General features: G+C 40.6%; 1 protein-coding gene across 1 annotated transcript in view; it reads left to right on the top strand.

Moving 5' to 3' along the window:
• Positions 1–3,556: 3,556 nt before the first annotated feature.
• The window catches only part of RAB2A (RAB2A, member RAS oncogene family), a 96,018-nt gene continuing 72,727 nt past the window's right edge, over positions 3,557–26,847 (top strand). The window contains exon 1 of the mRNA XM_046642153.1: positions 3,557–3,802. Within this exon, the coding sequence (XP_046498109.1) occupies positions 3,757–3,802 (46 nt within the window). The 5' untranslated portion in view covers positions 3,557–3,756. The remainder of the gene's footprint in view (positions 3,803–26,847) is intronic.

Consider the following 26,847-nt stretch of genomic DNA (forward strand, 5'->3'; position numbering starts at 1 on the left):
CTTTGGAGAATGTAGTCTTCCCATCTTTAAATTTCACAGTTATGACCTTCAGACCATATATGATGTAAGACTGAGAGATGAGGTTATCGGAATTCATTCCCAAGGGAGTGAAATAGCTGAAAACCAAACTGAATGGAAAAACCCCAGGATGTATCCTACCACTTAAGGGAAAAGAGGTTTCTTTCTGTCATTTTGTCTGAGGGATTTTTCTTGAAAAATGTTTTTGGATTTTGGGGGCTAAAAAAATATTTAAAATGAAGTTTGTTTGGTTTTTATTTATGCCCTACATTGTTTCAAAGAGGATTTAAGACAGTATATAGGCTTAGAGAAAATATAACAAAATATTATGAACTACATGTAGAAAAAAATAAGGGTCGGCTCCGTGACCGAGTGGTTAAGTTCCTGCACTCTGCTTTGGCGGCCCAGGGTTTCACCAGTTTGGATCTTGGGTGTGGACATGGCACCACTCATCAAGCCACGCTGAGGCAGGGTCCCACATGCCACAACTAGAAGGACCCATAACTAAAAATATACAACTATATACTGGGGGGCTTTGGGGAGAAAAAGGAAAAATTAAATCTTTAAAAAAATAAACAATGAAAGTAGAGACACAAAATGGAGACAGGAATGGAGCTGATTTTTTTTTTTTTTTTTTTTTTAAGGTTTGGACCCGGGGTTAAAAACTTTTGCCACCCTTTTTTTTTTTTTTTCTACTTTATTTCCCAAACTGCCCCCCGGTACATAGTTGTATATCTTAGTTGCAGGTCCTTCTAGTTGTGGGATGTGGGATGCCGCCTCAACGTGGCCTGACAAGCGGCGCCATGTCCGCGCCCGGGATCCGAACCCTGGGCCGCCGCAGCGGAGCTCACGAACTTAACCACTCGCCGGCCCCCTGGAGCTGATTTTAAAGCATAAATTTACATAATGATTAGGCCTGTACTCCCTCAAGGTAATTTAAAACAAATTATGCAGCACTAAGAGTTTTATGTATTAAGCATATATTTTTCATAAGTTACAAAATATCTTCACATCCATTGGCTCAATTGATCCTAAATTGACTTTGTGAGTCAGTTATTATCTATATTTTCCAGATAAGGAAACGCAGGCTTGGAGAAGGACTTGAAAGTTGAATGCCTGCTCTTTTCATTAGATTATACTGCTATGCAGCAGCTGATCACTCCAATTCCTCTGCACAAATAAGTAAGACATCTCAGTTCTGTGCAAGGACAAATACATCTGACTCCTGTCATGGGAGAACGATTAATACCTACATTACAGGTGCCTTTAGATCTGGAGGTTGGATAGACACAAAATCAAAGAACTTCAGACTTGGAACAGCCCCTTTAGGTAACGCTTAGCTCCTTCACTATAGAGACGAGCGACCTGAAGCTCTAAGAGGCCAAATGATTTGTCAAAATCATCCAATCAGTTAGAGGTAGGGCCAAGATCCAAAGCCAGGTTCCCTAAGTTCTTTTTTTACACACGTTGCCTTTGTAGCTTTACATCCATTTCTGTGATTTTTCACATACCCAATTCTGACCTTTCTCTTCAGTTTCCCTTGTGTCCACTGGGAAAAGTTCTATATGCATAGTGACATGGCTACAAGACCTTGTATGACCTGGCACCAGTGACTTTTTTCAGCTACTCACGTCCTCTAACAGGATGGGGATGCTCCTAACTTGTAAGGACGCTAGGCTTTTGTGTAACATCTTGAAAGAATTGTCTTGTTGAGGCTATGGGTAAAGGCCATACCTCTGAGAGTAGTAAGGAATTGAGTTTTTCCTCGAAGGAAGGGGCATCCTAGACGTCTATTATTAGGAAAGACTTGAGTGAAGGTATTCAGATGGGAGGGACAAAATGGCCTCTAGAACCTGGAGACCTGGAGCAAGGACCTCCCCTCCTCCAAATGCAGAGTGGACCAGAATATGCAATTCCAGGTAAGTTTTCACCTCAAATTCTTGTGTACTATCCCTGAACCTTTAGTAAAATCCCTTCCAAATAGTCCAGAAAGAACCTGTGAATTAACACTTGGCAAGGCCATTCAAACCATGTAGCAACCAACTACAGCCAGCGAGGCATGAGGGTGTCAGCAGAACTACAGGGGAGATTACATGACAGAGAAGATTAGGCAACAGGAACCAGGATCAGTAAATCACAGTCACTTTTCCCTTAGCAATGACTCTCCTTCCACTGACTCTCCTTCCACGGCCAAGATTAGAAGATATGAGTTAGTAAATGAGCTTCCTTATGTAACTGTAAATTCCCTGAACAGATCCACGAACTTTGCACATTGTTGCTCGTGCCTAAACTTCAGTTCCCTCCCCCAAACTTTGTCCTTTTGACAAACTCTTACTCATCATTCATATTCCTGGTTCAGATATCATCTTCTCTAGGTCACCCATCCTGACACTTAAACTAGCTCTGTCCTCTATCCCCTCTTCCAAAATCTGTGCTTCTTTACAGGGTTGGCCTTTAGCTGCAATGCCTAGGAACCCAGGAAACAGTACAAACTCAGTAAGCTTAGCTGAATGAACAAAAAAGTTACTTTGTTTTATTCTTTAAATATATTTTTCAATAGGTAATTCATGAACACCTTAAAAAATTTCAAACTGCACACGAAAAATTCGGTGAAAAGTAGGTCTTTCCTCCAACCCCATCCCCCTCCCTTGGTGCCAGTTGTGTCTCCTTTCAGATTGACTATGTACATACAGGTATCTAAGTGTATTCCTGTTGTTTTTATACACAATGGTAAAAAATATATTTTACATTTATATAATAAAATATAATTTATATATGTTATACATTACAGATACATTTCAGATCTTATATATAAAAATGCAAAATATAATAAATATAAACATATTTAAATATAAAAACATAAATATATATATAAATACATATTTATACACTGAGTCCTGTGCCTTGTTTTCGCTTAACATAAGCCAGGCTTTTCTCTGTTTCTAATTAAGAGCCCCCGTAGTATTTCACCGTAGGGGGCACACCATGATGTACTTCACATCCCCTGCTTTATGGTTGCGAATTTACTAACAGTTCCACGTTCACTGCCAGGCCCGCGTGCCCAAACATAGAAACACATCGCCCTCCAACCCATCGCGTGTGGCTCCTGCTTTTGCAAACATCTTTCCAGGGGCCCAGGGCCGGGACCTGCGCCGGACGCGACCTCCGCCTTCCCCCTAGGGGCCCGCACCCCCACCGCAGGGCGGGAGGATGCGACCCCTCGAGGGTCCCGGCGACGGAAGCGAACCCTCCCGGCCCTCCGCCAGAATCTCGTGGCCGCCGGGGTCTCCCAGTCAAACGTGTCGGAACCACCGGCGCGTGGCCTCCCCAGGATTGGGGCAGACCTGCGGACGGGGCGCGACCGGCTCGGCGCGGGGCGGGGCTCCGGCGGGCGGGGCTCCGGCCGGCGGGGCGCGGCCGGCGTGCGGGGCCCCTCCCCTTTCCGCCGGCGGTGCCGGCGGCCGCAGCACTTCCGGGTCGGTGCGGAGGCGGGGCGGCGGCGCCGCGGCGGCTGTTATTGTTCGACTGAACTGGGCCGGGCGCTGTCTCCGTCGGCTCTGCTGGTGTCAGTTTGTCCGGCTTCCTCTCTGTCCCTCATTCCCAGCGGCTGACGGCGACGGCGGCGGCGGGCGGGGCCTGGCGTTTCGAGGTCGAGCGGCGCCGGGGTGAGGGGCGCGGAGGAGGAGGAGCAGTAGCAGGAGGAGGAGCCGTGTGCCCTGGCACCGAGCGGCCGCGGCCATGGCGTACGCCTATCTCTTCAAGTACATCATCATCGGCGACACAGGTGAGGGCCCCGCGCGCGGCCCGGCGACTGTCGGCGGCCTCCGCGCCCGGGCTGAGGGGCAAACGGCGTCCGGCCGCGCCGCGGGCGCCGCCGCAGCCCGGCGCCTCCCTCCCGGCCGCGCCGCTCCATTTCCGCAGTGCTGGAGCTGGTGACGTGGGCACTGCGAGCGGCCGCGGCCTGGCCAGGCCGTCCGCCGCCCCCGCCCGGGCCGGCCCTGCAGCTGGGGGCAGCGCAGCCGTTTGCGACGCCCGATCTGGGACGCGTGTGACCCGAGGGGCGGCCCAGCCCAGGGCCAGCGGGGCCCGACGCAGATGATTGCGCTCCCTCGCCAGGGCCCCTCTCATGCGCCTCTCCCCTCTCGGCCGCCCCCGAGAGAGAGAAAAGGAGGCAGAGGAGCGCAGGAGGTGGGGGGGAGGAGGGTCCTAGGTGTCCTCAGCAGTCCCACCTTCTCCGATCTGCGCGCATCTGCCAAGGCCTGGGCAAAGCGCTGCCTGGTATGGGACAGCCAGCTCAGAAGGACAGAAGGAAACCTTAAAAAAAACACTATTATTTTTAACACCCTCGACTGCCAAGTCGGAAGAAGTCACATGCCATTAGTTGACGGCTGGGGAATCCTTTTCGAGGTCATTAAAGCATGAAAGAGTTCTGTCGGCTTTGCCACGTGTAAACTGCGGCTCTTTGATAGTAATGCAAGGCCGTTCAGTGCTCTGGGTGTGTGCTTGTGCGTGTGTTGGGCACACGATGTTTCAATGTGTCAAATCCGGGGTCACAACTGCCCATTTTCAGGTGACCTGATGTTCATTTGAAGTAGAAAGAACTTCAGTTATTCTTATTTAAAATAACACCCGAGTATTTTTCATAGATGAGTAAAACAAACTCACTGTAAAATATTTTTTAATACTTGTGATTTGGGCATGACTTTGAATCTAATAATAAAACTAAGGCTTGTTCAGGTGTTGCAACTATTAATATGCCGGAGTCTGATTTCAGTGAGGGTTCTTGCACAACTTCGGACCCTTTGCACAACTTTGGAAATGTAAGCAGCAGCTTGTGGTCGCACTAGTATTGCAGCAGATTCAATAAGTAACATGAGAAGCATGTTGATTGCTGCCTAAAAGAAAAACTTCCTGCTATAAATTCGGTTTTTCAGCAAGGTGTTTTTTTTCGTGTATGTCTAGGTGGAAACTGGATGGTTTTCTATGTAAAATTCTGGGTAAAGCAGTGCTTTGCAAGTGTTCAGTAGCAAATTTATATATTTTTAAATGCTGTGGCATATTTTGAAAGAAAGGAAGTAGGGTTCTAAAAGCTACTGGCAAATTTAGTTTTAAGCTGTAAAATCGAGATTGGAAAGGGAATTCACGTTAACTGTAGTATGAATGGGTTTGGGAAGTAGAGAGGAGTGATTATGAGCATTTCGCTGTAGTGAAGATTCAAGTTGTCCTTTGCAGGTTGCCTGCTTTCGGCTTCCTTATTGAGCATCTACTATAGGGAAAGTATTGTGCTGGGAGTGGTGGGTATTGACAAGTTGGTGCTCTGTTCTTTTGGAATTTGGCTCTTCCCGAAACATGGCTGTTAGGACGCTGTTCCTCTGCTCATGGTCTTTAGTTTAACCTTCAGGGAACTCCATTAGTTCAGCTCCTCTTTACTTTTCTAGCCTTCTTTCCCAGTATTAACTGTTCCCTACCTTGCTTCTCCCAGTGAGGCCCAGTGGCTGCTGTCTGTGCTTTTTCCTGGTCCCTGCTGCTCGCTCTGCTTGGAGTGCCTTCTCTGTGGAAATGCTGTCAGTCCTTCGGAGTCTGACCCAGTCGGCGGAAATGCTTTCAGAGTCAGCATACATTAAGCTCTTTTGATGTGTCAGGCTTTTCCTGGTGTCCTGGCTGGAACTGACTCCTCCTCCTCATCTGGATGTGTCTCACTTTGTATCATTCTTCTGGTATTGGTCCCGGCTGTTTTATAGATACTTGTGTAGGCCTCTCTGTCTGATTCTATACGTCTTGAGGGCAGAAAAAGTGTTTTGTATGTCTTTGTATTTTAGGAAGAGTCTAGTAGAAGGTAGGCCCTATACAGTTAATTAAATTAATGAAAGAAAAGCCAAACAGGCCACTATGTTCCTATTAATATACATTAATAACTTGACAGCACGATTTTTTTTAGCCCAGTTCTGCCACTTGCTTACTGTTGACTTTGGCCAAAATTCTGTACCACGTTTCCTTGATTCAAAGTATACCCCTGCTTGTAAGATACACTTAATGTGGCCCTCCCCACAAAAGATGATATTAAATCATTAATGTATTTTATATTCTGATCTTTGAAAAAGTCCTAGTGTGAAAAATATGCATCTTAGAATGAAGGAAATCACTACTTTTTCTGGTTCTCGCTTTCCCAGCCTATAAAAAAATCATTTGTAGCCTTTCATTTTCTCAGTAGAGAGATATAATGAGGACAAATGTGAAAATATCATGCACATTTTCCTTTTTGGAGTTTCCTCTTTCATAGAAGAGATTTTTTAAAACTTTTTACATGATCATGATGATACTATTGAAATATTTATTTTCTTACTGTATGACCAAATACAGTTAAAATATAGCTTTTAAATTTTTCATTGGTAGTGTCTTGTTCCTGAAAAATAATTTAGGAAAATGTGTCATTTAAATCTTGATATAAAGTGGAAATTGGTTTTTAACAAACCTGGCCTAATATCACAAGCAGATAATTATCAAGTGTAGAGGGAGACAAAAAATTGTAATAAACCTATAATTGTTATTCCTAAAATTCTAGCATCTGCTTACCATTTTAATCTTATCACTGCCCCCGCGGCCCCCCCCCCCCCCCCCTCACTCAACTAGGTACATAAAAGCACAAACCCTGTTGTATTCTATCTGAAATACCCCTTCTTGTCATGCCCCCCACCCCCTCAGAAAAATGAAAAGAAAGATTAGGTCAAAACTTTTTCACCTGACCAACTCTTATCTATCCATTCTTTTAAGATGGTAACAAACACTGCCACTCCTTATTGCGTTATACCCATCCCCTCTTCCTTCATTCTCTGATCCCCCTCTTCTCCCCACTTCCACACACATTTTTTTTTTTTTTTTTTTTGCTTAAAATGTTTTGAGGATAAGCACTGTATAAGAAAATAAACAAGATCACCCTGGTTACGTTAGTTACATACTACTGTATCACCCAAATGTATTTTTTTACATTTTGTGTTTTGTTTTTTACTGAGGAAGATTTGCTCTGAACTAACATCTGTTGCCAATACTCTGCTTTCTTTTTTGGTTGAGGAAGATTCGCCATGAGCTAACCTGTGCCCATCTTCCTCTGATTTGTATGTGGGTTGCTGCCACAGCATGTCTGCCCAGTGATGTTGGTCTGCACCTGGGATCTGAACTTGCGAACCTGTGCTCCCAAAGAGGAGCACGCTGAACTTAACCACTCCGCCATGGGGCCAGCCCCTGAATGTATTTTTTTTATTGAGATATAATTGACATATAACATTGTGTTAGTTTTAGGTGTGCAATATCAGGGTTTGATATATGTATATACTGTGAAATGATTACCACAATAAGTTTAGTTAACATCCATCACCACAAATAGTTACACATTATTTTTCTTGTGATGAGAACTTTTTAGATTTACTCTCTTAGCAACTGTCAGCTATATAATATGGTATAGTTAACTATACTTGTTGTGCTGTACATTATATCCCCAGGACTTATTTTTCTTGTAACTGGAAGTTTGTACCTTTGACCACCTTCACCACATGCATTTTAAATGATCTTTTTGTTTGTTTATTTGGAAAGCTTTTGACTTTGTCCTAAATATAAAGGTAGGCCACTCAGTGTCAGAAAATTTTTTTTTTTGGTGAGGAAGATTCACTCTGAGTTAACATGTGTTGCCAGTCTTCCTCATTTTTTTGCTTGAGAAAGATTAGCGCTGAGCTAACATCTTTGTCAGTCTTCCTCTAGTTTGTATGTGGATCACCACCACAGCATGGCTTAAGGAGCAGTGTAGGTCTGCACCCAGGATCTGAACCCGCAACCCCAGGCTGTGGAGTGGAGCATGCCAAATTTAATCACTACACCATGGGGCCAGCCCCCAGGAATTTTTAATGGATGAGTGTGTGGGCCCTTGGGGGAGGTACTGCAAGGCTTTACCTGGAAGGTGATATTTGTGCTGAAATCAGAATGAACAGGAATTTGCCAGGTGGGCAAGGGGGAATGTCTGGTAGGTAGTTGGAAGTACATGTTTGCAACTCAATCCATCAATCTCACATATACTACTAGAGGTTTTAAAAAGAGAGAGAGAGATTGGGAAGTTAAAAATAGAGCCATAGTGTGGGCCATTTTATTGAAGACTTTGAGTGTAAAAGAGGAGGAAAGAGTGAGTGAGACCTTTAGAGTTGGTTGCAAGATCAGGTTGGCTGGTGTATGGGTGGGTGTTTATTAAGATGGGGAGACTTGAGGCTGGAAGGTTGAAAATACAAGAGAGAGGGCAGGAGCAACATCCTAGAAACCTGGGCAAGGAATGGCATTAGATTCTCTAGAGCTTTAGAGCTGTGACAGAAGGAAGACCTCTTCCTGTGGGACTCAAACAAGTTTCTTTAGGTTCTTGTGAATCACTTAGGGTATTTGTTTAAAAAAAAAAAATTCCATGGGCCAGCCTCCAGATATTTTGATTCACTAGATCTGAGGTGGAGCTCCTTGTTGTAAAACCTGAGGCCAGAAATACTAATCATTTTATTTAATTCTATAAGCAAGTTTGTTAGACTAGCTTCAGAAAACAAACAGTGGGAAAACAAACTGGGAAATTTGGGGGTAGACAAATTCCACTGAAGTTTTTGTATGGTTGGTTTTGGTGAGAAAGAGTGGCCCTGAGCTAACGTCTGTTGCCAATCTTCCTCTTTTTGCTTGAGCAAGATTGTCCCTGAGCTAACACCTGTGCCAATCTTCCTCTGTTTTGTGTGTGGGATGTCACCACAGCATGGCTTTATGAGCGGTGTGTAGGTCCACACCTGGGATCCAAACCTGCGAACCCCAGGCTGCCAAAGCTGAGTGCCTGAACCTAACCACTACACCACTGGGCCGGCCCCTGAAGTTTTTTAAATTATGAAATATATCGTGCATATAAAAAACATATATATACAGTTGTGCGCCACGTAACGTTTTCGTTGATGACAGACCATGTGTACGGTGGTGGTCCCATAAGATTAGTACCACATAGGCTAGGTGTTAGTAAGTTTGTGTAAGTATGCTCTGTGATGTTTGCACGACGACAAAATTACCTTACAACGCATTTCCCAGAACCTGTCCCTGTCGTTAAGTGACACATGACTGTATATGATATGTATGCATAGGTTAATAGTATTATGGAACAGTAATCAATCAGACACCCTTGCTAAATGAATACAGATCGTCATCACATATGTCTCCCTCTTACCCAGGCTTCCACTAGCCTGAATTCTATATTAATCCTTCCTTTGCTTTTTTTCACAGTTCTGTCACTTATGCATCCCTAAATTGTATTGTTTAGTTTGCCTGTTTTTAGATGTATTTAGTTGTTTTATTAAAAGAGCTAAAAAATGTCTGAAACATACCTTTTAACATCATGTAAAATTTAGACAATATACTTCTGTTACATTTAAATTTTTGCTTTATCATGTTATTTGTAGTCTTTCAACATTTTTGACTAGCCCTTCCTTTTCTCTTTCTCTCGTAACTGGTTTATTTGCTACTTGCTTCCCCTAATATTTCCATTGCCCCTGAGGCTTTATGTTGAACCAGAGAGGCCATGGCCCTGTTCTCATTCCTTTTTCCCTTTCTTAATCTCTCCTGGTGAACCTGCCTCCTCCTTGTCTCAAATAATGCCCCTCTCTTCTTTCTTAGTGCTCTTGTCCTTTTGTCCCCACTCCATTCCTGCTCCTGCTCCAACATGAAATTAATTTTCTTCACCTCCCTTACTTCTCCCCTCCCCCCTTTTATCTCACTAGCTCTCCTTCTCTTGCAGTAGCCAGTAATTTTGCTGTTTTATTTGAGCAGATCCTAATTTTACCAGCTCGGGTATTTCTCCCTCTCTCTGGCCCAGCTGTGCTTGCTCCATTTTGTTATTCTCTGCTCATCCTCAGTCTGTGAGGCTGTGTCCTTTGCTGCAAATGATGCAGCCACATGCTGACCTCCCTTGTCCCCTTTTCTAACTTTTCGTTTTCTACATGAAACTTTCCCGTTTGATTTCATCAGCCTTGTTTATTTGCAAGTTTTAAAATATTCTGCATTTTGGCTGTTATTCACTTGTAAGTAAAGGATGTGTGGCAAAAAAATGCTAGATTCCCTCTGCTATCCTACTCACATAGTAACATCCTTTTAATTCAACTCAGATGACTTGGGTCTCCTCCTAGGAGATGCTGTCTCAGTAGAACTGCAGTGAGTCCTGGACATCTATATGTTTTAAAAGCATTATTTGTAGTGACAGTACTAATACCAGTAGAGGCATTCCTCTGCTGGTCAGTCATGGGCCTTTTTTGCCTGATTATTTTTCTAAAATTGATTTTTTACTATTATCAGACTTTCTGCTGTCTGGGATTTTATTTAGGTAATCCCTAAGGTATATCCAGGCTGGATTTATATGAATTCTCTATCGCATTAACTTTTGGCACTATGTCTGTGTAGTAGATTCTCATGAAGAATTCTCCATACTTTTTCTAGTTCGCACACAGTATCAAAAGCTCTTTATCTTTTAATCCTTTAACAGATATGTGAGGTTACCATTTTATAAATGAAGAAACTGAGCTGTGTCATTTGGGGCAAATTATTTATTTCTTCCCTCACCCCCACCACTTAATAAATGTTCTTTTTTTGTGTGTGTGCAAGGAGGATTGGCCCTGTACTGACATCTGTTGCCCAGGCCGCCGAAGAACAGTTCACGAACTTAACCACTGTGCTACCAGGCCAGCCCCGATAAGTGGTTTTTAGATGTATTTAGTTGTTTTGTTAAAAGAGCTAAAAAATGTTTTTCATAGCTGTGATGTAGCTCTTTAAGTTTCTCCCAGTTCTCTCTTCAAAATGTTCCCATTTTCAGGTGTAGCTGACAGTTACTGTGTTTCTGGTCAAATCTGAGGGAGAAAGGAAGAAAATAAGTATTGATGGATGTGTGCTGCATTGAAGTTCTTCAAGGCGAGACTGTGCCTGGCACAGTTAGCGCTTCAGAAAATGAAGAATCTGTGCTAAGTAGCCTCTGTTGTTGGCCAGTTTATTTCTCCTTATTTCAAAAAGGACATAAGGGCACTTACATTAAATTTTTTATAGTTTTTTAAATGCAAATAAGAGTATATTAATTTTGTATTGCTACCATAATAAACTGCCACACACTCAGCAGCTCAAATAGCACAAATTTATCATCTTCTAGCTCTTAAGTTCTATGTAAGTTTCTGTACGTGTCAGAAGTCTGGCATGTGTCTTGCTGGGCTAACATCAAGGTTTTAGCAGGGCTGGGTTCCCTTCTAGAGGATCCTTGCTCTTTCAGGTTGTTCGTAGAATATGGTTCCTTGCAGCTGTAGGGCTGAGATCTCCATTTTCTTGCTGGCTCTCATCTGAGGGCTGTTTCCACCTTCTAGAGTCCACCTACATACATTCCTTGGCCCATGGCCCCCTTTCTGCATCTTCAAAACCAGCACCCGTGGATCAAGTCCTTCTGGTGTTGCATCTTTCTGACTCTACTTGGGTCATCCCTTCTCTCTGCCTGACGCTGGGAAATGTTTTCTGCTTTTAAGGACTCCTCTGATTAGATTGGGTTTACCTGGATAATCCAGGATAATCTCCTCATCTCTAGGTCTGTAGTTTTAATCACATCTGCAAAGTCCCCTTTGCCACAAAGAGTAACATAGTCACAGGTTGCGGTGATCACGGTCTGTATGTCTTTGTGTGTGGGGAGGGTGTTATTCTGCCTACCATAGAGGGCTAAGGAGAAACAGTAAGATAGAAACAGTGAGTTGAAACAGTGCATTGAAACAGTAAGTTGAAGTCAGAAGCAACATTAATACTCCACCTTGTATACACCTTTTTGAAGTGGGCACTGTATTTAGCACTAAGCAGTGCAAAGAGAAAACCCCGCTCGTTTTCCTTAATTATAGTATCCATTACTTCTTTAAAAAGGGTATGCATACCGTATACTTAATTTTTCCTGATGCTGCATCTTGAAAGGCATTTTTCTTCTGATTCTTTTTTAAAAAGAATACAGTGTAATGTAGTGAAGGATGTGAATATACAAGTGGTGTATTTATACATGTAGGCCCTTTTCTAATAGTATATCTCCTTGAATCTGAACAGTAATATCCACGAGGAAGGCTCCATTTTACAGGTGAGGAAAGGGAGACCAATTGTCACATCACACAGCTAGTAACCGACCAAGCTGAAATTTGAACCCAGGTCTTTCTGACTCCAAAGTCCATGCTCTCTCTTCCATATCATACATATTTCTTTCTTTCTTTCTTTTTTTTTTTTTTTTGAGGAAGACTGGCCCTGAGCTAACATCCGTGCCTATCTTCCTCTACTTTATATGTGGGACGCTTACCACAGCATGGCTTGACAAGTGGTGCTTCGGTCCGCACCTGGGATCCTAACTGACGAACCCCAGGCTGCTGAAGCAGAATGTGCAAACTTAACCACTGTGCCACCGGGCCAGCCCCTGTATGATACATACTTCTTGATTCCCACAAATTCTATATCAGTCATCTTGTGTTGGCTTACCAACTGCTTGGTCTGTTGAGTTGCTGTGGGAGTACATAGGCTCTCAGTTTCCTTTACTAAACAAATACCACCTCCATTCATGCAAAAGAGGGCAGAACTACCCTATATAAAATAAGAATAAAGTCCTTGCTCTGCTTCTTACCAGCTATGTGACCTTAGGCAACCTCTTTCATCTCCCTGAGTCTCAGTGTCCTCATGTATAAAATGGAATGAATAAATGAGATAATTTGTGTAACACTGACTTGAATAAGAAATGGTTAATATGTCACTTTTTATCCTACTTTTTGAATGTTTCTGTAATTTCCCTGTGTGCACTTGAAAAGCTAACCCAGACTTGATCAGTGCTGAAAAGTGTTTGAGTAATGCTGTTCATAGCAAAAGTAATTTCTTTTGCCCTCCTAATATGATTTTTTTTCCCACATCCCTGCTTAGCTTGCTCATTTGTGGCCAGCTGATACTTGGAGGAGTCTGCTATCTTTGGCTTTAATTGTTTCTTTCCTAGCCTTTATTCGTGTTTTCTTGTACTTACCATATTCGTTTGCATCTAGATGTTTTATGAAAAGCTCCTTACTTTATCAGCATTGTTTTAACAAGATTCAAAGTTGTTTATCAAGATTCATTTTATTCCAGGTATCTATATTTTTAGTAACTTTACTTAGTGTAGTCTAATGACCATCCAAGTTCACTAATGATTTAGAAGGGCTCTAGGATTTTGTTCTAGAAAGGACCCTTTTGATTACAAGGAACAGAAGTCTACTCCAACTAGCTCCAGGTAAGAGGTTTTGATAAGAATTTAAAGAGTGCTCATAGGAATCCAAGAAAAACTGTAAATAAGTCTTGGGGAACTGGCTACTCTGAAATGTTGGTTTTCCTCCCATGGCTTTTCTCTTTCGACCCTTGAGATAATTAGGAATGTGTGTTTTTGGTTTTAAACATGTGTTGTCTTTTCTTTTTTAACAATCTTTTCATTATTGATTTCTGACGTTATTTCACTTAGGTAAGAGAATATAGATTGTGTGTATTGATTCTTCAGTGTTTGAGACTAATTTTGTAACCGAGTACTTGGTCAGTGTTTGTACATGTTCCACGTTTGCTTGAAAAGTGTATTCTGTGTACGTGGTGGGTTCAGGGTTCCACACATGTAGCTCAGACTTGCTATTGGTGTGGGTCATGTCTTCTATATTCTTAATAGTCTTTTGAGTTTTGGGGTGAGATGTTAACACCTCCTATTATGACAATAGATTTTTTTTTGTAGTTCTGTCAGATTGATTTTTTCCCTCAGTAAATTTGAAGGCTAATTTGTAAGGCGTATATGGGCTCAGGTCTTTATATCTTGCTGACGAGTTGATTATTCCTTTGTCATTAAGTTACCTCCACTTTTTACATAGTGTGGATTTCGTAATGTAGTTTTTGGTATTCAAGTGTTTGATATTAATTTTGAATGTTAACTTTTGGTTCATATTTGCCTAGTATGTACTTTTTTCATCCTCTCTCCTTTTTTCTTGGGAATCCGGTTTTTTGTCTGTGTTATTTAGGAAACAAACATTACAGATACAGTTGAAGCCCCTTGTAAATCTTTCACTTCTCTTCCTCCCTAGAGGTAACCATTCTTGTGAATTTTGTGTTTATTATTCCTGTGAAAGTTTCCTAACAATTACTACATATGTCTGTATGTATTTGCAAACAGTGCACAACGTTTTATGTAATTTTTTCAGTTTCATATTAATGGAATTTAACCGTACTTGCTCGGAAACTTTTTTGTTCAACATTATTTTGAAGGATTTATCTGTATTAATATATTTTGCTCCATTTCATTGATATTAATTGCTCGATTGGTTTAATTTTAATTATATTCTATTGTTTGTACCACAATTTTCCCATTCTTTTTACTTTAGAAAATGTTAGGGTGGGTTGTTTGTTGTGTCGTAGAAGACAGTACTGCGTAGATCATTCTCATGCCTGCCTCCTTGAACACATGTGCTAGAGTTCTGGAGGTACACCTTGAAGTGGAATGGCAGGTGGAAGGTGTACACATCTTCAGCTTTACTAGCTAATCTAAGTCACTCTCCAGAGTAGTTGTCAGTTGACTCTCATTGTTCTTTCAGCCTTATTGTGTTAACCCTTTTTTTTTTAAGGCCTGTGTTTTATATTTATATTTTTAAAAAATTCAATCTGAGTGGCTGTCTTTTACCAGGAGAATTTAATCATTGCCAAATTTGAATTTATTTCTACTATCGGGTCCCACCCTGGTTCAGTCATATGGGCAGGGATCAAGGCACAGGTCACAGGCATGTCCATTTGCCATGGGCTTTTGGATGAGGCAGGCACTTGTCCCACACAGGAAGCAGTGTGGTGATCAGATTTCCCAAGCGTGTTAGTGTCACCTGTTCCTTGTCGGACAATGTAGAAAGAGTCTAATCAAAAGAGGATGTCTGGCACTAACTCTTACTTGTGCAGATAATTTAAATACCTGAATTTTCTGTTTGTAAAATGTGTGTAGTACCTGCTAGTGCACCCTTTAGGGTTATTCACCAATGCTCTAGGTTTTTATTTTTTTCTCTAACTTTATAGCTGTCTTTGAAATCAAGTGTCAGTAATTTGTTTCCCTTCATTTATTTACAGTTGATGTGTCGGTGTAAGTGGTGTATTCATGCATTGCTCTTCTGCCCCCGGCATTGTTAAAATAGATGGTTGAACTTAAATACTTCTTGAGTATTTGTCCACCTTTGGCAGTAACTGCTATACATCTAGGAGGCAAATAATATATTATTCTAAATTCTCTCTGCTTATTTTAGCTTAGACAGCACTCTTGAAAATTTTCCAAGAGCCTAGACTGTCTTGATTAGTGTGGTGGCTCCTCTGCTTGTTACCTTAGTAAAGTTCAAACCTCTTCAACTTCAGTTTTCTCATCTAGAAAAAGAAAGTAGTAAAGCCTGGCTTATCTACCTCACAGGATGCTTGTGAGTTTGAAGTAAGCAGTGTGTACAGGTGCCTTGTAAGCTGCAAAGTGCTTTAGGAATAGTGATATCTGAGAGAGAATTTTTTTTTCTCTGAGGATCCTAAAATTAAGTTCATGGGGGAGGTCTTGCCTGTAGAAAAGCTATTCACTGTGCTGACTTCAATCTGTAATTACTTGAGTTGAAGGGAATAAGATCATGTGTTCATCTACAAGATGGTGGTTCTTTGATCGTGAAATTCTCTCTAGGGTCCATTAAAAAAAAGTCTTTTTCAATCTCAGATATCGTCATGGGCCTTCTGAGGTTGAGAAGAATATCCAGAAGGAGGTACCCTTAGTCTTCAGGACAGGGGTGGGAAGGCCAGTAGTCGTCTTCTACCTTGATTTCTTCTACACTCACTCAGTACCTTGAGAGGCCTCTGGAATGATTTCTCTCAATTTTGAGCCCCTCTGGTGAGAAGCAGTTTTGTAGATCTACGGAAGTCTCAGTATAACTGAATCTCTGATCACAGGTTATCCTCTTACCTCTTTGGACACAGTATGGTTATTCAGTTTTAATCATTTCACAGGGCAAAGTAAAACTACATGTGTCCAAAATCACTTATGCTCAAAGCTCTGCTTAACTTGATACAAAAATTAATAAATAGGGAAATGAGTTGTTACAAATTAAAGCAGTAATAATTGTGTGCCTGGTGAATTGATTCACCAGTCCTTTATCTAAAGGTATTCATTACACTGTTTGAGGATAACCTTTGGTGTGAGGTGAAGAAATTCTCCTGGTCTCATAGCTTGGTGGATTTTTAACTGGCTGAGTAACTGTATCCATGCAGGGCTGCCCATGTAGGCAAGCTGGAGAGAGTATGCTGCTGCGTTCACTCTCTGGATTTTTTACATTTCACATTGGCAGCAACTTGGATAAAGTCCAATTTGATTGAAAGGGCTAATGTGTGGATTAAACCAGACAGAATCCAAAATGGTCTTGACAGGCAGAATGATTGGCTAAATTAGCAAAATGGAATTTAATAAAAATGGAATTAAAGCCTTATATTTACTTTAAAAACAACCATACAAATACAAGATGGAGGTCAGCTGGTTAAATAGCAGCACATGTCTAAAAACTTAAAGTTTTACCTGACTTGGTTTAGTATGAGTCAGATGAGTAATAAAGACAACAAAGGAATAAACGTGATGCTAGATTAGTAAAAGTATAACATACAGACAAGTTCTACTCTGTCAAGACTCAACTGCAATCCAGTTATGGAAACTCTTGTTTCAGAGGGACGTGTCCACATTGGAGTCTCTGCTCAAGAGACTGATCAGAGTGGTAAGAAGGCTCTATCAACTGTGATATTTTAGGAACGGTTGAAGTAGCAAACATTTTAACCTAAGAAAAGAGAAGATTTAAAGGAGAATATAATAATGACTTTCAAATACTTAGGTAACTGTCATATAAAAGAGAGCTTCATATAAAAGAGAGCTTAAACTTATCCTTTGTGGCTTGTCACGAGCAAAACCAGGACCATGAGTAGAAGAGAGATTTGGACTCCCTGTGAGATGGAAAGAGCTTGTGAAGTGGTGAGTTGGTTTGTTACTGGAGCTTTTTTGGAGGCAGAGGTTTGGTTGACACATATTAGGGCTTGGAAGATGGAATTTATGCAAAAAGTAGAGAATTAGACTTGAGTTTTTTTTCTTTTTAAAGACATTTTGTATACTATGTGGACAGTCCTTGTGCTGGAGTTAGAAAATTGGGTGCCAGCCCTGTGGCACAGTGGTTAAGTTTGCACATTCCACTTCAGATCCCGGGTGCGGACGTGGCACCGTTTGCCAAGCCATGCTGTGGCAGGCGTCCCACATATAAAGTAGAGGAAGATAGGCATGGATGTTAGCTCAGGGCCAGTCTTCCTCAGCAAAATGAGGAGGATTGGCAGCAGATGTTAGCTCAGGGCTAATCTTCCTCAAAAGAAAAAAAAAAGAAAAATGAGCAAGACTGTCCCACTCTGAAGAGGAGACCAAATTGCCACAATAATTACAAGATAATATAATAGAGATATGTACAAAATACTAAAGGAACATGAAGAAGATTCATTCTAAAGAGTGAATGGCTCTTAACAGATTCAGATTTTCAGTAAACATTTATTTAGCACCTACTGTATGCTGAGTACTGTGCTGTAGCTTTCATATATGTTCTCACAGTAATCCTAGGTAGCTATTGATCCCATTTTATAAATGATAAATCGTGTGTGACATGATCAGACAGAGTCTCATTTGTTTGAATAATTCTCCCCCTAATAATCCTGTAGAATGAGTTTGTGCTTTTGCCCCTATTTTTATATTTGTTATGTGTGGAGAACGGAGAATTGAGCTGAGCTCCTCATGATCTTTTATTTTGCCAAGAAGGTTGGATGACCTTATCCCAGGCATGTTATACAGTATGGCAGTATAGGATTTTTGTCAGGATTTTGTGGGGGCTTAAGAGTAAAGGAATCTTGGGACCATACTGTGAAGAGCTTTGTGTGGCACAGTTTAAAGAGTTGGTTTTTTATCCTCTGTGTAGCTTCAGAGAAGAAGCCTTATTCTCCATCTCTGAATGGGATAAATTTTTACCCTTAACTCAGATTTCTGACAGTAATTAATGAATCCTTTCTACTATTAGATCTTTTTTTCCTTCTTGGCCCTTTTCCCCAGTCCTTTCTGGCTTCAAGTTTCCTTTCTTAGAGAATTTCCCTGAAAAATGGAAAAATCATGTTGGATTTGAGTGTATGTGAATTTGCAGCCTTAGTCATGATCATGAGTAAGACTTGTTAAAAAGTACTACTGATTAGTATTCTTTAGTGGCTTTTAGGGGTTAAAAAAGGAAATTGAAATCTTCTATTTCACAATGCATTAGTTTACTTGCAGGCTTCCTTGTAATTTTCCTAGCAGACCAACATTTAATGTAACTATTTTTGGTCACACCAGAGACTGTTGCTGCTTACTTAAATGCCATGTCACTATGGAGGTCATTGGATGAGGTCAGTAAAAGTATTGCTTATATAGTGTTTTGTGGTAAAATAGATCTTCTGAAACACTTTCATCTTTTTTTTCATAATGGCACAAGTGATAAATGCTCGTGGTAAAAAATGAAAATTAAATACTCTATTGCATTACATTAAGTATGGTAAACAATGGCTTGCATGTCCTTCCAGAAATTTTCCATACATCTCTAAGCCTGCACATGTGTGTGTCTGTCCCAGTCCCACCAATAGGATTATCCAATTAGTACTGTTCTACACCTTTATTTTTTTGCTTAAGGCTAAATCTTGGGTGTTTTAACATATCATTACATACAAATCTGTCTCATTCTTTTTAAACACCTGCATAGCTGAACCAGAATTCATTTAATCAGTTCCTGATTCTGTTAGTCCTGGTCTGTGGTAGCAAACAGCAGAAACCTACTATGGTTAACTTAAGCAGAAGAAGATTTTATTGGAAAGATTGGATGTTCCACGGAATTGATGGGAAGGCAGCATAATCAAGCTTGAAAATGGCAGAACCAAGAAAGGCAAGGCACAGCTAAATTCCAGCTGTCAGCCAGATGTGCCAGTGGTCTCTCATCTTCAGTGTTGTCACCATGTCTTCTCTCTTGACAGTCCTTAATACTGGAGCATTCCTTCACGGTTCCATATTCTGGACAAGAACATCTCATTGGCTTAGCCTACATCACATGTTTGTACCCTAGCTGCCAGGGAGCTCAAAGAAGGGTGCTCTGTGCTAGGTTGCCAGAAACAACAAATGTCGTCCTACACCTGTTAATAAATATTGTTATACACAGTGCTGTGGTAAACATTCTTGTGCATTTGTGTAAGAAGTAAAATTTGTGGGTCAACTAAGATTTACATTTTGCCTTTTGATAAGATACTGCCAAACTTCCTTCCATTAAAAATATGAATTTAGAAAGAATACTTAGAGGCTGGCCTGGTGGCATAGTGGTTAAGTTCATGCGCTCTGCTTTGGCAGCCCAGGGTTCGTAGGTTCGGATCCCAGATGCAAACCTGGCACCGCTTGTCAAGCCACACTGTGGCAGCATCCCACATAAAATAGAGGAAGATTGGCACATTGTTAGCTCAGCAATGGTGTTCCTCAAGCAAAAAAAAAAAAAAAAAAGAATAATTTTGAGCGTGGTATATATCTCATGTACTTAAATTCAACAGGCTAATCTCAACATCAGTTGTCTCTGTTGACTGATGCCTAGTCTATGTTTGGAAATTTTGCAGTTTGATTTAGTTACTGTTATCATGTACTTCCTTGGCCTCTTATTAATTTAATCTGGCAGTTGCATGAAATAGTTCTTTTTGCTTACAGCCCTTAACTTTGATACCCATTTATATCATAACCTACTACTTAGGGATCATGTACAATACATTTATTTTATAATAATTATATTGTACATTTACATCCAAACAGCTTCTTCCCTTCCACAACATCATGAAAAAGTACCTGCTTCAAGTACTTCGTTGAAAGGTGTTTCTGAGATGCTGCAGTTTTTATCTGGAATCTTTGCTTATGAAAGGATTAGGGAAATGCTTAAAGTGTGTTAATATACTTGATATATACATATTTTGTGTGTGTTAGGAAGCTTGGCCCTGAGCTAACATCTGTTGCCAATCTTCCTCTCTCTTTTTTCTTTTCTCCTAAAAGCCCCAGTACATAGTTGTGTAATCTAATTGTAGGTCATTCTAGTTCTTCTGTGTGGGATGCCACCACAGCCTGGCCTGATGAACAGTGTGTAGGTCCACGCCCAGGATCTGAACTGGCAAACCCTGGGCCACCAAAGCCGAGTGTGTGAGCTTAACCACTTGGTGAGGGGGCCGGCCCCTATACCTGATGTATTAACTGGAACATTATCGTTTGGGATAAAGTCAGTGTTGAGGAAATAATATTCGTTTTTTAAACCTTCTTCTTTCATTAAATTTCTGCACTGTCAGAGTCATTTAGCTTATAGAATATCCCCTTCTTTCCTGCTGCTGATACCTGGAAAGTGAGATAACGTTCTTTCTAATTAGGAGAGGTTTTGGGTACAAATAGTAATGTGTATCTGAGAAGAACAAAATCGGGAGGTTGAGTGGTATAGTGAAAAAAATATGATTTACAATCAAAAACCCAATTTTGAGTTTCAGTTCTGCCTCTTACAGTGTTAACTTGAGGCATATCACTTAAGCCTCAATTCCTTCATCTTTAAAATGAAGTTCTCATTCCTGCTTTACTGATCTCACAGGCTTACTGTTATGGTCAAATAAGATTGTGTATGAAGAGGGAGCGTATTTTTACCTTCCAGCTGTCAAAAGCCATGCAGATATTCTAAATGAGACAAGACAATGTTAGCATAACCTTGATTATAGGACTCTACAGCTGCAATGAAAAAGAAATATTTCTCTATATTGAAGTGGTCCTTTGGGTATTTGGCAGGTAGCATGTAGTCTAGCTGTTCTAAGCTGAGTAATTGGAAATATACCAAGTGGAAACAGAATAACCATGTTTTGAACTTAACCTGTACTATGGTGAAATATATCTGCAGTATTTTCAGTTATTTGTCTGTCATACCAAACATGTAGTGGCTTCAGATTAGTTGTAGCTGGAAAACTAAACTGAAGAGGATTGGACACTGAAACCAGCATTCTAGTTGGTTGTATCTAGGGCAGTGGTTCTCAAACTTTAGCACATATCAGAATCATCTGGAAAGCTTGGTAAAACACAGATTGCAGAGCTCCACCCCAAAGTTTCTGATTCATTGAGTCTCGGGTGGGGCTGATAATTTGCATTCTTACAGGTTTCCAGATAATGCTGATGCTGCTGGTGGGGGGACCACACTTTGAGCATCAGTGCTGTAGGAAAACATATAATTTATCATCCAAGCTGATCCATACTTGATCAGAACGACAGGAGTAACTGAGCTTGCCTCTATACAGGGGTCATCCTAATTTTATATAATGGAAAAATCTTTTTACAAAGAGATTTATGTAATAGAATTGTCACCTGGTGGGATGACTCATGGTACCCAAGTTGTGTTTATTTATTTATGTTAAATTGCTAAAGATGGTTCAGTCAGATTTTTCCTTTGATTCCTGTCCTTGAAAATGTTAACTAAAAGAGAATAGAAGTATTCTAGATTCTTCAGCTGATTTATTTTCTCACGAATGCTAGCAAAAATATTGTAGATGAGTTCTTTTATTGGATATGCAGTCAGATTAGATACTAGACAGTAATTTCCAAGTTTGTTTTTTACAAGACACAGCAATAGGTACATATAATGTTGCAAGCCAGGGTTAAGATAGGTGTGTAAGTGCATATGTTTCTCTAAAACAAAAGTTTCCAAACAGTACTTATCCTAACTTTGTGTAGTACATATAGTCTAATATTTGCTGTTTTATTCTAGTTCTTCTTCTTCTTCTTCTTCTTCTTCTTTTTTTTTTTTTTTGGTGAGGAAGATTAGCCATGAGCTAATATCTGTTGCCAGTCTTCTTTATCTTCTTTTTTTTTTTCTTGAGGAAGATTGTCCCTGACTAACATCTGTGCCAGTCTTCCTCTGTTTTATATGTAGGTTGCCACCATAGCATGGCTTGATGAGCAGTGTGTAGGTCACGCCCAGGATCCAAACGCCTAACCCTAGGCCACCAAAGTAGAACGTGCAAACTTAAACACTACACCGTCCTCTAGTTCATTTTTTTTCATGCTAGTTGTGATCCACCAAATCAATTTCATGACCTAACTGGTTACAGCCTACTGTCTAAAAAACACTGCACAGAGGATCTTTATGATTCCAGCAAACTGTGACATTCTAAGATTCTGAGAGCTGGTTAGCCTTCAGTTTTCATCATTCTGATTCTTCTCAAACACTCTAGCTGTTTTCTACCATTAAAACAAACCAGTGGGAGAAAGTCCCAAGAGTTGGGAGGAAGAAAGGAAAGAAGTGCTATTTTTACCACATTCTGCTGCCTTACTTGCTATTAGATTTAATAGTCTGTCATTTGTTTCCTATGAAAATTAGCAAATGCTCCATTTTATTTTCTAATTTTAAAAAATTTAAATTGCTCTAACTTTTTATTTGTGAAAATATTGCACTAAAGAAAGACAAACTAGGTCTTTCCTAAGAAAATCTAAACTCAGCTTATATTCGGAAACCCTCAACCTCACCAAATTAAATTTGGTTTATCTTAGTGAAGGATGTCTTAGTCATACTAGTTGTATCAGTCAGAGTCTAACTAGGAGACAGAAACCACAAGGAATTTGAACAGAGAAAGTCTAATGGAAAGAATCATTAACTTCACTATGGGATTAGAGTAAGGGAGAATTAATGCGAGAAGATAAAGAGACTTCTCAAGAATATGGTAACAGCAGATAGAGGGCACGGCCACCACCCCTGAGACTGAGGCCGCGTGTGGCAGGAAGGAACCCATCTGGTATCCAGACCTCTTTGGAGGAACATGGCTAAGGCCCACTGGATGGCCGAGAATGTCACTGAGGGGCCATGAAGGGTTGGAAAGCTAGCTGCCATCTGTGTCCTGTGGGAAGCCTTGCCTGGGGTGGTGCTGTGCCTGGGAACTCCATGAGAAGCATTCTGAAGGAATGCTGAGGGCAGTTGACCACAGAGAGGTGTGAGTGCTGCCGTCTGCTGACAGTTCGTATCATGCCAGCTGGCAAGGGAGAAATATTCTCTCGAGCAGGGCAGTGAAGGTTTGGAGGCACTTGGTTGGGAACTGACACACTAGTGTACTCACTAGAGAGCTGAACTTTTCAAAGGAGAGTGACACTTAATTTAGGGGCACATAATATCAGGGATGCAATTCTAACTTAGCACAGTCCCCTTTTCATTCTCTAGCATCATTTTCCTGTCTAAAAAATCCACTGTTGAATAAAATTTTTTTAAGAAACTGATTTTTTGGTTTTTAGAGATTGGCACCTGAGCTAACATCTGTTGCCAGTCTTATTTTTTTTCCTTCTTTCTTTCCCTTCTTCTTCTCCCCAAAGCCCCCCAGTACATAGTTGTATATTCTAGTTGTGAGTGCCTCTTGTTGTGCTGTGCGGGACGCCGCCTCAGCATGGTCTGATGAGCGGTACCATGTCCGCACACAGGATCTGAACTGGCGAAACCCTGGGCCGCCGAAGCGGAGCGTGCGAACTTAACCACTCGGTCACGGGACCGGCCCCTGATTTTTTTTTTTTAATGTAGACTAGATTTGACATTATGTAGAAAAGACTAATCTGTCACTTTATGATCTTTTCAGTGAGCCTGTGATAACATTAATTCAGCATTCACTGAGCATCTACTTTCTAAGCCAAGCCAAAGTGCAAGGTGGTTTTTGAAATACAAAAAGGTGAATCTTACTTGTAAGGGAGGAAGGTAGATCTTTAAACTGATAATAAAAGTATAGTGTTTGATAAGTGCTTAATAAAGTCTGTATAGAGTACTGTGGTCTTAGCGCGGGGTTAAGTGTCAGCCTACCTTTAGGCATTGGGGAAGGAAAAAGCAGCATAGACTTATCTCTTATTCTCTACATACTATCTCTTTTATTTCTCAAAATAGCCTTATGAATAAGGCAGTTGGTATGATTGCCATGATATAAAGAAGCAAACAAGGTCTAGAGACCTGAAACAACTTTTTCTACTAGTGTCACACACAGGATCCAAATCGAATCCAGTAAGTTTGTTATCTCTTAAATCTGTGGTGTACTTTGAAATGCCAAAGGCTATAATAGTGAAAGTTTACCAAATGTAAAACAAAACACTGGGTACTACTATGAAGGATTTAAAAAGTGAGTTAGATATGTACCTGCCCTTAAGGGCCTTATAGCAGTGCTGGTAGAATGTCATAAGGGCTCTGATTGAGACACTGGCTAAAGCTTGGAATGTCATAGGATCCAGAGTGACTGTCCTCCTTGGAAAACTTAGGGTAAGGTGGCATTTGAGCTGGTTCTTAAAACTGGGTAGGGTTTAAAAAAAAAAATAGAGTAGGGTTTAGACAAGTAGAAATGGTAAATAATCAAAATGTAAAATAGAACAGAAAGGTAGTTGTCATTTGTTGAGCATCTGCTAAGTCCCACACCTTGTACCTTCCTAAGTATACTGTCCAGTTTGGTTGTAGTAAAGACTCTGTGTCAGACAGTTAGTGGAAATAAAGCTAGAAAGAGAAGTTCATTAAATGTTGGACCTAGGCAGGTACTAGATTGTGACAGGTTAAAGTAGAGTTTGAACTTTATTCCATAGACTTTAGAAAAGATTGAAATTTCTAAAGGAAAGAGTACAGGACTGGAGTTATGATTAAATTAGAAACTATATGTATACACACACACAGACATATACATGTATGAATACATATTCGTATTACAATACAGTGGCAGAGACATACTAGATGTTAAATGTAATCCTTTCCTTCTATCTTCTTTTCTCATCCATCCCTGGTGCAATCATATGTAGGACAGATTAGAAAGCTGGGATGTAGTTAGATGGTAATTACAGTGGTCCAGGTGGGAGGTAATAAAGGCCTTATCTAAGACAATTGTAGTGAAATGAAGAGGAGGTTACTGGTGAGAGTTGAAATTAACAGGGTTTAGGGAAGGATGTTGTAGGGAGTGAAAAAATTAAAGAAGGAGGTAATTTTCAGGCACTTTTCCATTCCAGAAGAGTACATACTTCAAAAACAGGCTCTTTTTCAGTTATTTTTTAAATATGAAAGTAATGAATACACATGATAAATTTAAAACACTCTAGAAGGGCAGAAGATTGGATACGGGGCAGGGGGTTAAAGATGACATCATGCAAAGAGAAACAGGTGAGGGGAGACACAGAGGTTAAAACTTTGGTAAGGTCCACTCTCCAAAGGAGTGGGCTACTCATAGTGGCTTCCTTCTGAAGAGTATAGTATGGAAAGGGAAGGAAAAAAGAGTTACTTTACTTTACAAACTACCTCAACCAGGTGATAGTCGAGGTTAACATCAGCAGTAATAACAGTCATGTTGATAATGTGTATACTTGTTACGATGTGATCGATGAAAATCATACTCCATCTCTGGTCTTCCTCCCAGATACCCATAACTCCAGTCAGTCATGGGGGGAAAAATCAGACAAATCCCAATTGAGGGACATTCTGAGATACACCTGACCAGTACTCTTCAAAACTGTCAAGGTCATCAAAAACAAAGTCTGGGAAACGATCCCAGCCAAGGGGAGCCTAAGGAGACGTGACAGCCAAATATAATGAGGTATCCTGGATGGGATCCTGGGACAGAAAAAGACATTAGGTATAAACTAAGGGAAAAAAATAAAAACTTTGGGGGAGGTAAAAACAGAGGTTTCAGAATGAATGCAGGGTAAGCAATAAACTTAAGGCTTCCCCACTCACCGTTGGGTGTCCGTCATAGGTGGTTAGCAATTAGTGGCTAAATAGTCTGGTTGGAGCTCTTCCTAAGCCTGTTTTTTAAAATGAATTTTACCCTGCAGTGAGGCTTGGCTTCTTCAGATCTGTTGGTCTGAGCTCAGGTCTAGATTTCGTTTCCTGGAGTTTGTGCCACACCCAGGGTGAGGGAGATCATCACAGAAGCCTATCAGTATTCCTGTCAGTATTCTTTCCTACTCCAGCATTTACAACAGAGGATGTTGTTGAAACTCAACAATGATATTGATTATTTTATACACACACACAACTGGAAAGGCTCCATATTTAAAAACCAGAAGAATTCTTAACTCACTGTGCGAAGGTGGGTGAGTATTATGGAAGCTTTCTAGAGGTATGGCAGTTAAGTTTTAAAGATAAGTAGCTAAGTGGACAAAAAGCCACTGAGTATTGTGCAAAGACCCGATGTGTAAGAAATGCTGGTCTAATGAATCAGAGACTTTTAGCTGAGGTTATCGCTTTACTCATTTTGTGGTTTTGGTTTCATCCTAGAAGTCTTTTAGTACTTGGGGTACTGTCATATTGTAAAACAAAGATACGGAAATAGTATTGGGTGATTTGTATCAGTGGAAGGAGGGCTGGTTCTCCACATCTTCCTGCTTCCTTTTCATTTTATTGATTCTTTAGCACCTCTCTCAGCCTTGTCAGCATACTTGATTCTTCAGCAACTCTTTCAGCCTTCCAGTTTAAGGAAAAAGATGTCTTATGTTCTTAAAGCTACATCTTCTTTGGAACTTTCTTTAATTTCTTTCTTTTTATTACTAAGATCAGTGCCTGGAATATAGTGAGCATTCATTCAAATATTTTTTGAGGACCGTCTTTTCCCTTCCCTCCTAGCCTTCACTGACAAATTTCTCAAATAAATGATCTATATTCCCTGTTTCCTTTTCTCTTACCACTCTCTCTTAATATTCTGGTGTTT

This window comes from Equus quagga, chromosome 16 (assembly GCF_021613505.1).
Source record: "Equus quagga isolate Etosha38 chromosome 16, UCLA_HA_Equagga_1.0, whole genome shotgun sequence".
Lineage (NCBI taxonomy): Eukaryota > Metazoa > Chordata > Mammalia > Perissodactyla > Equidae > Equus > Equus quagga.